General features: G+C 42.9%; 1 protein-coding gene across 4 annotated transcripts in view; it reads right to left on the bottom strand.

Annotated features, from left to right (window-relative positions):
• MOB2 (MOB kinase activator 2) overlaps positions 1-13051 on the bottom strand; it is a 112042-nt gene that overhangs the window by 39289 nt on the left and 59702 nt on the right. Inside the window, exon 1 of one of the 4 annotated variants that reach the window (XM_040559856.1) lies at positions 1999-2087. The exons of the other annotated variants lie outside the window; for them this stretch is intronic. Within the exon in view, the coding sequence (XP_040415790.1) occupies positions 1999-2072 (74 nt within the window). The 5' untranslated portion in view covers positions 2073-2087. Of the gene's footprint in view, positions 1-1998; positions 2088-13051 lie in introns of those variants that run through there. 4 annotated transcript variants of the gene reach the window in all.

A 13051-nucleotide genomic window follows, 5' to 3' on the forward strand; every position in this document is an offset into this window, starting at 1 on the left:
AACACATGCAGCCCTCTATCATTTTCCTTGCACACACCTCTATCAAAGAGTCAGCCAGCTCAGGGTAACCACACCTGAGCAGCAGCGCATTAAAAGACGACACAGAACAGCTAAGAAGAAATTATGCCCTCATAAGCTAACCTTGGTATATGGATTTGCACTCCACATTCAAGCTTTTGGTAATACTTCAAAATCCAGTTTTTCATTTATTTGGCTGGAAAATGGTAGAATATAGATTCTGCTCACTATTGCTCTCCTACACATTCAGCGTTAGATCTAAAAAAGCATATGAATGCTGCTAAGGATCCAGTTCCAGTCTTCTCCATCCATCCAGGCTGTTAGATATGCATATAAAACTATCAGCTTCAAAAGAACTTACCTTTGTGTTCCAGTGGTATGTTAAACTGGAAATTAAAAATGGGGATCCTAACCTAATTGAAAAATCACAGTCAACACAGTGCAGCTTCTTCAAAGGGCCAGGGAGGAGTGAGGAGAAAGACAAGGCATTTTAACTCTATGGGGTGGAACAAAACCTTCATTTGCTTCCCAATTCATGTTCTACGTTTATACAAAGAACACACGGACAACTAAATTCAAGTTTTGAAAAGAAGCCTCCTTTTACCATAAAAAAGTACAGTTGTGGCTTTTAATGAGAAAACATTCAGAACATGTTGTTGCTGCTCCTTTTGAAAGCAATAAAGTTACTTTACTCCACAAATTAAGCTTCGTTTTTTTTCACATGTGAACGGTCATGTATGTTTGGGGCCTGACCGCGGCTACACTGCTACACTACCTGCACACCTCTGACCAGCAGTTCTTGCACAAAGTATCTTCCTGCTTGCCTTTCCCAGTGACCAAGTTTATAAAGAGCCTAATAAAAGGCCACCTAACTGAAGCAGTATCTGCATCCATCACAACTTGGGTGCATGGCAAAATATAGTGCAGAACCTGAAATACCACCACTGGGCAGTGAAGCTCTGCCATTTATCTGCTGAACTGTGATGGATGCCCATTGCCCCCCTACTCCCAGACCTTCCAAACATGCTCAGTACTGCAGACCATGAAATCCTTCTGCTCTGCCCAACACAGGAGGGAAGGCATAGGGGAGGGAGACCCCTAAACAAAGATGGTTAACTTCCTACACTGAAAGAAAAGCGACAAGGAATGGTACTTCGCCGTTTGAGGATTCAGTAAGTTCTTTTGGAGCCAAACCTCCTCAGATAAAATTTTAACCTTTTAAAGAGACAGCTGAAGAAGGAATAAATTGGCATGGATGCAACACACAGACAATGCATAGCTCCTTTCATCTTTTGCTTCATCTTCTCTGATAATGGCTTGTAAAGTGGCTTTAAAAGAGAAGTTGAAATACACAATACTTATCACAACTTAAAATTTAATAGTGACCAGATCTGTGAGGTAGGTACAATCAGCATTGCATATCCATTCCTGGGGTTGACTTCAACTGTTGTAATCTTGTAGACAAACTAAGTAGTTATGTCCCCACTATGGTTTTTGTAGCTTATATATTCTAATTGTTTCACACTGAAAACGTGCTTTTTTGATCCGAGAAGATATTCTGCCTATACAAATAGAAATACGCTAGCAAAGAGCGGCTGCTACTGTAGACAGCACTTCCCATGAAATCTGTGCTTTGCACAAGGATTTTGAAAGTCACCCTTCACCCATGCCTCTGAGCTGTCCAAGTAAAACAAGCTATACTGGTTAAAAAATATATTTTGCCTGTAACTACGCTTGATTTTCTTCCAGTGCAGGTGTACGCTCAAAAGTCTTCTTCACAGCCCAGCCAACAGCCGCCAGCAGACATTTGGAGCACAGACAAGATGCAGGCAGGTAACGCCCAGCTTTTCCCCGGATGACTCACGCATTTCCTCCAGCAGCACACCGGGCACCTGCCGGGCGCTTCCCCGAAAAGCCTGATTTACTGGGGTTGCGCAAGTCACACACGCTGCACGTGCAGGGAACAATGCAGCCACCTACCTCCTGTCTGGGAGCCCACAGAAGATAGCAGCCAAGACAGGGCGGCTGCCCCAGACAGGACATCTTCTGTCCATAAGTCGTTTCCAGGGGCCCTCGGGGAAGCGGGGACGATTCAGAGTGGGCCATTGAATGAGCTCCCAGACACTCGGGTGCACCACAGTCACCAGATCAGTACGCTTCAGGGCCAGGACAAGCCTCCAGTTCTTCTCTGCCTTCCATCTCCTTACCTCTGTAATGAACCTAAGGCTTCGTTAGCTGAAGCACACCTTCCAGAAAGGCATCTGGGCTCAACTTCTACTCTGACAAGAAGGAAAAATCAGTTCTGTTTCATGATTTGTTTGAATAGCTGATCACATCCATTGTTAAAACGCACACCCTTTGAATATTTGAAGCATCCTATCTTTAGCATCCTCTTGTTACCAATTACAAATAGATTATAGCTTTTTTTTTTAACTTTATTAGCTAGATATCACATTCACCTCTTAACCTTCTTTTTTTTTAAAAAAAAATCTCCTTATGCCTCATTATTAGAGATCTTTTTTTCCAATCTTTAAATACTGCAGCTCCTTTCCGCCTTTCTAACTTAGAAGGGATCCAAGTGCCTACTCAAGGCAACGTAAGCATGACTGATCAAAAGATTTGGAGCTATTCTTTGAATCTTAATAGGGATGAACAAGCACACAGAACTTTATCTGGATCTTCATTCCCCAACAGATTAAAAGAACATTAGTTCATTTAATAATGCTGCAAGGTTAAAACGTTTAAGTTCCTAACGTTTACAAATTCAGAAAATACTTACATCCTAAGGCACCAGGAAAAATGCTAGTACTCATTATTTGAGCAAGGAAAGAAAAATCTATGAAGTCAATTTACTTTCATTCTCTAGACAAAAGAGCTATAAATGTAAGATAGTCCTTGTTTTATAAATATTTAATCAGCTTAGTAACAATTAAGACCATCTCACCCCACATGGGTTGTGCTACCTTTGATTAAAAAACTGAAGAAGAAAAAAAAATGTTTTTTCTTATAAATCCATTTTCTTCACTCTCTCATTCAGAGTCATAGAAGGGGGAAAAAGCTGCAGCATGATCATTGGAAATCAGGTGGCAAGAAACAAAGGGAGAGCACATTGCAAAAATGTTCTGCCCTCTTCCAGGTAGAAATAGCTCTTTATCACTGCTTGGTTCCGCTGCGGTCCTTGAATACCCTCGAGCAAAGAGCAGTACTGATTCAAGGCAAACTATCTGACCCGAGGGACTCTGTAGAAGAGAGAGGGAAAGATGATCCAGCCAGAAACTTGAATGAGTGCATCTTATCTGCTAATACGGCCATTAGCGTGGAAAGCTGCTCAGTTCCACTTTCCTGCCTGCTGTCCCAATGCCTTCCTCATCCTCCCCTCGGGCTCAAAGAGGAGATGGGTTCTGCCACCCTTTACAAGGAACACACTTGAGCAGCAGCAAGAGAACCTCCAGAACAAGTTGTGCCCCCCGTTCCCTCGATACCATCCTTGTCACACTTGACCAAGGCTACTCTGAACCTGCAGAACTTGGGAGAAAAACGTATCCATCCCTGAGCTCGCTGAAAAGCATTACCCACACCACACTCCGCACACTTCAAGGCTTGCTGGGCTGCCTGGTGGGTGAGAAACAAAGGGCACAGCAGACTGCCGTCGTGCGAGTCAGGACGTGCACAGGTTTCCAGCTTCCACACCTTGAGCCTCTACCTTGAGCAAAAGCTGCAGTTTCCCCCCCTTCGTTTATTGCTCATTTCCACTCCAGACAATCAACTGCCAACAGAACTTGAAAGCCCACGCTGTCTCACCATGCAACAAAGGAAACCAGACCATCCTCCCGTACAGCACACATCTGCTTTTGTACCACAACTCCTATTAGCAGACTGTTGATTAAGAAAAACATATTGGCAATGAGAAACAGATCAGCAGCTTGGCATTTGTTCTACTTGTGCAACCTTTCAGAAACAGCCCTGCATTGCAATGAAAGCAACAAACATCTGCTATGTGCAAATATAAATATTAGAGAATCCAAAAGATGCAATGTTGTTCAAAAATTGGCTGAATGGATACAGAGAAACCTTACCAGACCATAATTCAGACACCTAAATGGAACTTTTTAATTCCTAAAACCACAGTAACAGTGAACTAATATTTCAATAGGGCTTATGTAGTCAATCAAAGTATCACTGATCCCTCTCTTAAGAGTGTTCTTCAGTAGTCTACCAACACAAAATGCTCGTTGGGATCTCTGAAACCCAGCGAGGCATCTTTTGGTGCTAGAGCCAAACCGCTTCCCATTCCTTCCTTCCTGCTCAACCCAACTGGAAACTGCATTTTCACAGCGATGGAAATAGCCCAGGAATAGCTCACCGTGGGGGTGACTGCAGTTGCTTGGTCTGTAGACAAACAGCAGAAACACACCTAGGGATAGGAAGTCAAGTCAGGGGAGGTTTGCCGCTGTGCTGTCAAACTGCATGCCTGTGCTAATAGCTCCACACACGTGCTTGCGAACAAAACAAAGAACAATTCCCAATGTGTACAACTACATCAGTTCCTACAAACGAGAGTGATAAGACTGTAAACAGAGAAAAATTACACGCAGCTCCTTGATCCATTGTTCCATGCTACAAGGATGTTGTGTTAAATATCACTGTAGGAGGAAGTCAAAGCTGCTCCGGAACACAGGAAAATACTTGGAGAAACAGGAGACTTGGACTTGAGAGGGGCAATCCAGTGGAGCTGCTCAGCACAGTGTCAGAACAGCTGGAGAAGCACAGCAGATTCCCAGAAGACACTCATCTCCTCCCAGTCTTGCAGTTTTCTGACAAAAAGTGTCACCACCCTTGGAACAAGCCAGAAACTAAAGGATCGCTCCAAGTGGTCCAAGTGGTAACAATAAGAGAAAAAGAGTCAAGCACAAGCATTATGTCTGAACCTAATTCTGAACAGAGCATTACTCTCCTAAGGACAAGACGAAACATGCTTAAAGAAACAAATAGTTTATAAACGTTTTAAAAGCCTCCCTCAGATACAGATGGATCTATGTTGAAGTTACACCGCTGTATTCCAATGTGCTTACTGGAAAACAGAAACTGCAATTATTTTTCAAGACAATGACAATATTTTACCTGCATTGTAATATAGCTTGAATCCATTTATGTTAGAGACATTACCATACTATAGAGCAGACTTATGATAAACTATGCGATGCACACAGGAGACACTTTTTACCTCCTATCAAGAAAGTCACGGTAACGAGGCTGAAAACTTATTAACCTATCTAGACTTTCAATGCATGTAAAATATCAAAAGTTCAAATTATTTATCCAGTCTGCTAATTCCTCTGCAACAGTAAGAAACTCTCCCTCAATCCTACTCCCTACAGAACCGCTACAGTCGGGCTGCAAGCTGATGGACAGAGCAGAAGCAGCAAATATGCACACAGATCCTTGTAGGAGCACCACAGAGGAAAGGGAACTGCGAAGTCCACAAATGCCCTCTAAAAAAGCCCCAAACCTAGCTTTTAGTCCTCGAGCAATATTTAGGGGAGCTGTTACTAATTCATAGACCTTTCTAATACCCAGTGACGTGCTACTCTATAAATTAATGTGTCTGAGCACCGCAATGCCTCTGTTACTCATGTTTGCTCAGTATCGACTGCAGAATTCTCCCAAAGAGAGCAAATGTTAAGTATGATTTTTTCCTTACATGGAGAACATAAAGATGAGACGTGGCCAGTACTCTAAGTCAGAAGAAAACTCATTCTATTCTTCTTATCCTGTCCATTTTATTGCTGTTGATTAGCGCTGCACTTGGAAAGGGCCATGACTATTTTGTGAGTGGCTTAAGCATGCACTCCTCACCGCCGCTATCTTCTCTGGGCCTTGCAAAAGTCAAACCTTCAAAGTTCAATAATCTGTGACAAAACCCAGCCTGTAAAACTGCAAACAGCAGGGTTAAGATGACATCCCACAAAAAAAAAGAGGGAAGATTAAGAATGTCTTTTATGCTTTGGAGATTAGGTCGAAGTGCCATAATAAAAAGATGCTTCCACCTCTTTATCACCTATAGTCTCTATCCCACAAAACTCTCAGAATGAGCCCCCACGAGCCAGACTGCCTGCCACCTTGCCAAGGGTTGAGCCGAGGACCTGGCCGCAGCCTTCCGCTGTTTGCACGCTCGCTTTCAGGCTGCCACAGCAGCAGCCGATGAGGGCGTGGAGTCACTGCCTGTCTTTTGTTTTTCAGAACAAGGAGAAAACACATTTTTTCCCCTCCCTCGTCTGGGAAACAGGAAATAGATTCTTATAAAGGTTCTCCCACATACAGACAGGGCAGGAAAAAGGTGGAGTTTGGCAACATTGAGACTTGTTCTTCAAATGCAGACCAGTAATTATTCTAAGGTAAGCGACAGGATGGCTGGGCTTACCGGTGTTTACCCACTCCGGTGCTGCTGTTTTCAAATTTACTTATAATTCAAGCAGGCTTGCTTATAAATGTACAAAATCATTTATTTTTACCCAAGTTTTCAGGTGGTTAGACTCTTGCAGAGACTTTATGTACCTATACATAAAGGCAACAAAAGCAAAGAAATATGCCTGCCTAAATAACTGTACAAGTTAATTAGTTCACAAGCTCCTTATAAAGTGGCTAGACATTTTATCCCCATTTTATAAATGAGGCTGTACTGTTTCAAGTGCAGAATATCGCTCCCCAGAGCACGCAGAAAGTTCCACACCTCCACTTCAGCAGCCATAAATGAGCAGCAATATTGTCTTTAGCTCAAGGGGGAAAGAAAAACGTTAGGACAGAAAAGTATGCGGATTTTCTAGGAATGTCAGTTACTTGATAGCTGTTAACTTCTGGTGGCTGGAAGGTCTGAGAGAGATCTTCCCACTGGTCGGATGTATTCCAGGGTCTTACATTAAAAACCAATAACAGGAGGGGAGTTGGCAGGATCAGACAGAAGACTCTCCGCTGAAAGATCCTGAGATGCTGGGTTGACACTGTGTTTGCATGAGCTACCCAAAAAATTTCTGCAAGTACCAAGAACACAGCTCAGTTTGCCTTTGCTTCTACATGGGATGTCCTACCCCTACTTTTAAACACAGAAGTTTGTATGAGATCACTTTTCATAATATACTCTGAATTAGTTCTAGGTTTAGAACTTTTTAAAAGCTTTTAATCATGGGGGGAAGGTACAATCTGGATAAAAAAAAAGTTTTATATAATTACTATCTCAAACCAGATATCTTGCAAAATGAAGAAAAAAAATTTAAGTGTGCTCAGTATCCAGCTCTTTCAGTTTACCCTGCCTATATTGAGAACAGCTCCCATGTGCACAGGCTGCAATTAATCAGCAGTTCTCAAAGTGGTTTAAATCATGTTTTTCTTCCCTAGCATATGCCTCCAACATGAATTTACCTATGTCCAAATCACATATTCCTCCATCACAGCATACCTACCACAAGCTCCAGCTTACACCAGTGTGGTCCACGCATCCATCCCCTCCATCAGTTTGTCCCCCTTCCCTCACACCCAAATCCCCAGCTCCCCACCTGTTCCAGGTAGCTCTAAGCACAAAAAGAAGACCCAACTCTCTCTCCAGCTTCTAGTCTCCGGCCAACAAGCTCTCCTGCCTTGCCCTTTGCCGTCGCTGCCTACCTTTTCTTCTCTACCTCCTGGTCTCTGCAGAGACAGCGGGAAGGAGCACGCCATGCGGTCGGTTCACCCAAGAAAGGGGACCGTCAGGAGCTCGGGGCAGACAGGCTCTGCCAGAAACAAACTACTCCCAGCACAGGCAGCCTCCTCTGGCATCACGGCACAGGGTCCTGCGTGGAACGGCTTTGCCTGCACCGCTCTTGGCTCCCAGGTCACCTCCAAAAGGCATTGGCATTGGTTTCAGAGTTCAAGGCATTCCCCAGAAGGCATTTCATACCCGAAGCTACTAAAAGATAGTTTTCAGATCATGAAGACTTCTCTAAAACAACAGCCAGCCGATACGTAAATCTGTCCAGTCCCTGCCATGATGGATGACAGGAGGGAAACAAACGAAGCCAGTAAATAGTACTCTTCTGTTAAAGAGGTGCTACAGACCCAGAAAAATCGCATTTTTTAAACAGCGCTTTTTAAAACCATACACTGCAACGCAAAGAGACAGGTCCCTTATGAAATGAGGGGTCAGTACAACCGGCACCAACAAAGGGCAACGCTCCTCTGGCAGCACAGTTAATGTAAAAGTGCAGTATGTGCTCAGGTACCTCCGGAGACCTCAGTAATTTTGGAGCCATGCGAGCTGAGGTATGGCTCACGTCTCCATCTGGCCTCCTCTGAAGCCATGGCTCCCCACTCCATCGCACCACGCACCGGGATGGCTGTGTTATCTACCTGCACGCAAGGCTTCCTGTGTTCAAACTGCTTACAGCGCTAACCCAGAGGGGAGTTGATCTCAGAAAGCCATATTCCAACCACTGAGAAATCAATTTGCATTTGACAAAGATGGAATGAACCTGTAAAAAACACCTAACTTGTTCCAGCTGCTGAATAGCTACCTCATTTTTTGTTTGCTGAGGTCGAAATAGCCTTTAGAACCAAAAAAAGACTTTTTCATAAACTTAAGTACAGTAAGAATACTGAGCATACTACAGAGCACATCATTTAACCCCTATAAAAATATTTAAATGTGATCAATATAGTTCCTCTTCAAAGCATTCTCTGAGCATCAACCACTACAAAAATCCCTCAAAACAGGCTCTACGAAATCAAATTGTAACAAAAAAATGTTTAGATTCCCCTCAGAAAACTACAGTACTACTGTGCCAAGAATATACTCATAACTAGAACAGAGTAGGAAAGCGAAGACTTGTCTGCAAAAAGAACAGGTTTAGCTCTTTGGAGTACTGCAGTAGCTTTATGATGGCCATGAAACAAAGCTGCAAGCCAATAAACCTGACACACAGAAAGCCAGTGTGGAGCTGTCAGCCACCTAACATTCGGCATTAGTATCCCTCCTGCCAATGCAGATGCTTCATTATCTTTAGCATCCTTCAGCATCGCTGCTCTTCTCTCCCACACATCGTAAAGAAGCCACATTTTCTTTTAGCAGAGTTAGCAGCAAAATGAAATGAGTGATGTTTCGTCTTACATACTTGGCAGGACGGAGCTTTATTAATGACTTTTATCTTCCATTCGCAAGTTCTGCTTTATTTTTCTTTTTTGGCTTTAGAGTAGACCATACTCAAGAATCCCCTTCATACAGCTATGAGGGAAGAAACCTCAACTTACATCACCATTACTGTAGGTACAGGGTGACAGCTGGTAAAGGAAGAAAACAAGTTCCCATTGTATCGTAATGGAAAGCTTGAATTCACTGAAAAAGCAATTAAAATGGCTATATTTAATACATTTGTCCATTACGATCTCACGTAACTATATTCCAGTTAAAAGCTCTAGTTCTCAGCATCTCGGAGGGAAGAAGCAGAAACAAACTGCCTGCTGCACTCAAGCTGCAGAACCTGCGATTCACAGCAACTGGTGTAAAAGTTTAGAGTTAATTTACAGCCTCTAATTATTATTAAGCGGCTATAAATGGGGACCTTAATAGTTCTGGTGTAGAAGAGATCAATTACATGGCTACTTTTAGTAGGCACTTCTTGCCCTGCGTGTATACTGCCTTCATTATAAGCCCTGACCACACTACACGCTCCATGAGGCTGTTTAGAGTAAGGGAGGGCAGAAAAACACAGAAGGTGCCAAAAACCAAAGCAAACACAGAAGTCAAGTGTCAATTACGTGTTTTGTTGTTTCTCGCCCTGGCCCAAGGTTGTAACAAGCCCTTTGTAGCACTCAGATCCTAATATGAGCATTTATCACCGTGTGAGATTCTGTGTAAGAGATGACAGCTTCGCTGAATTTGTGCCACAGCATTGTTTTATATCAAAAGGAGAGACGTTTCCAGTTAGTAAGCGCACACACCAGAGGGGAAAATAAAATCAGGAATACACACACGCCACAACACATCCTGGAGATGTTTCTGGTTCTTCAGAGGTGCTGCTGTTAGCTGCACAGAGATAACCTATGGCAATGAATATATACTCCTAAAGGCTATTTGATTTAACTGCTTCGAACTGCAGGAAACTAACTGAAGAGGCCAGAGTTAAGGGTAAGCATTAAAATGAGCATCTTCGTATGTTATAGCCTGAGATTTTTTATTTCTTAATCACTTTTCCACATAAAAGCAACAAAGATTTTTCCAGCTATAATATCATCTGGCAAGTGTTTCAGCTTCAGAATTACATTACAATATCAGTCTACGCTGTATGCTCCACTGATCCGAGTAACTGGTTGATTGAGAGGCTACCTAAAAACTATTTTATAGTTAAATGTATGTTTTCCCCAGTCATCTGCAGCATTCGCTATGAAGAAGACTCAGTTCCAAACCCATATTTGGGAATAGCTCTATTAATATAACAACAATGACTCACAGTGCAACTTCTAATGAAACCTCCTATTTAGAAGCATTGAGTTTATAATACTTTCCCCGTATAAGGCCTAAAGTCGAAATCTTTACACATACGTCGTTAATGAAAATAAAAGTGCTTAAACTACTTTCGCCTGCTCAAACATGCAAGAAAAAAAATCCCAAAAGAAAACACATGTGAGATCATAAATCTTGCGCTGTAGGACAAACGCTACCGGAGCAGCCAGAGGACAGCTGCCACAAAACCAGTGCCCGCAGTCCTTACAAAAGCTCTCCCGTCGCTGAAGGTGGGGAATACTCCGTCATCTCAGCGTTACGGTTCGAGAAGAACCACTGCTAGCTTCAGAAAACGGAAGAGCAAACCTGGAGCTCCTCGACAAGGGAGCATGAAGAGCTGTGGCTGACCAAGAGAGCATGAGGTCCCCTCAAGTCACCAGTGCTGGCGCGACATCTCGGCTTACGCTTGTTTGACACCAGAAAGCATTTTAAAGAAGACTCTCCAAAAACGGATTGCCAACGCAACAAAAACCAAAGTGGATAATCCACATTTTTTCGGCCTTAGGCTGACAAACATTTACTATGCTTTCCAAGGATAACAGCCTGCATTACTACCCTTACATTTTCCCTTTTTCAAGGGTAGGAACTGCGGTAATTTGGGAGGATTGTAAAACAGTTCAAACAGCTGCTTCTCCTCAGATAAGATATTTGGGTGTTCGTATTACTTCTGTCTGCCAGATGAACTATTTTAACAGGCTTTCACGAGCTGCTTGTCACATCCTTTAATACCGTTTTTCCTGCAGTTGCAATGACCCTTAAAAAAAAGCTCTCTGAAATAGACTTACTTCGCTCTTTCTTGTTTCTACATTTTTGGGCAAAAGAAATGCAAGACACTACTTTTTCTCCCTGGCTTGTTTTGCGTCAGTACAAGAGGGAAGCATACAAGAAAAATAAATTCCTTTTCAATTTCAGTGCTTGGCTCAAAATCAAGAGTCATTAGTTTAAATCAGTGGCTCGGAGCAGAGGAAACAGATCTTGAGGCCAACAATATTTTATCAGAGTTGGTTGAACATCCATTAATCTTTAAGAAATTCCTAAATATTTCTTCCCTGTCCAACCAGGATTTGTTTCAAGACATCGCTTACTTCTGCCTTTGATTATATAAAATCACCTTCAAGTACACACAGTCCTGAGATGAAGGTGTCAAAAAGCATCTCCACTGTTCTGTTCCAGTTCTGCTTTTTTTGGAGACCAGGACTCAGCGAGCATTTTCAGAAGGACCCAGGGCAGCACAGGGCAGGGAGATGTCAAGCTATTTGACTTCTCAGTTAGACCCTGGTATGACAAGCTGAACACAAACTTTCCAGAAAGCTGAGCAAGTGCTCCTCAGCAGCGACAGCACTGAAGCTAGCTGCAAACACGTCATTTTCAAGTCTTCCTCCCTGCAGATTTCTGAATGCACAATCTAGCTATGTTCCCTTTGCACTGAAAGCATCCCAGGTAAACATGCCACACAGACAATATTCAGCAGCACAGAATCTGGTAATGGAAAGGAGGGAAGGTCAAATAATTTGATTAACATTTAAACATTTCACTTTTTGCTACACGTTTGTTTCAGTGAATAACCTCTTTTACATGCTGTTTGGTTTCCATTACCATCCGTTTGGGATGGCTGCTATGCATGAGTTGCAGAGATAATTGCTCACAGTCTTAACAGTCATCTTCAGGCTGTTTTCAAGTCTCTAAACCTTCAGCGATTTAGAAAATATTGCAGACCAAGTTCTCCTTGCCAAAATAACTGGGCCAATCAGCAGAGTGATGAGGCATCGCAGAGCAGTGCCCCCCAGAAATCCCAGTTCGGGTGCGATTGTACTTAGCAGACTGTTTCTCAGGGTATCCTGGGATATTTAAAGCAAGGTCAGCAAGTTGCCAGCTGCCCAAGGGAGCTCTCCACTTCTGTAATTGCAGAAAACTGTGAGCAGAGTGAAAGTACATTGGCACGGACACAGCTTTGTCCCCACCTGTGAAGGAAGGCACGGGCCCATACATAATGCTTTTGAAAGGCACACTAAACTTAGGTCACCCCACCAATGTTCAAGCTGCATGCTTGCTTCGGGTGGGTTGAGGTCATATCTTGTAAGATGCATGTTTGGATTTACACCCTTCCTTAAGTCACTAGGAGAGAAGATAGCGGAAGTAGATGGGCAATAACCAGCACTTGCTATCTGACACCTTACCAGTGTGCAAAGACTTTGCCACCAATTCCAAATGCTAAAGGAACAGGACAGAAGTTTAAAAAACACCAAAACACAGCATTTGCCAAGAGAAAACATACTGAAATAGTTACAGCACCAGTGCATTTTCCACTGCCAATAAACACAGCAACAAGCAAATAAAGGGATATCATCCAACTTAAGATGACCTTCAAAAGAAATTGTTTAAAAAGAGATATTGCAACGCGAAGAAATAGAACCAGCACACTGCAGGCTAGCTTGTAACAGCAAAGCTGACTTAACATTGCCAGAAAGAAGCTGGCAGGTAAGGTTCCTACTTCAGTCTCAGCAA

This window comes from Cygnus olor, chromosome 5 (genome assembly GCF_009769625.2).
Source record: "Cygnus olor isolate bCygOlo1 chromosome 5, bCygOlo1.pri.v2, whole genome shotgun sequence".
NCBI classification, from domain to species: Eukaryota; Metazoa; Chordata; class Aves; order Anseriformes; family Anatidae; genus Cygnus; species Cygnus olor.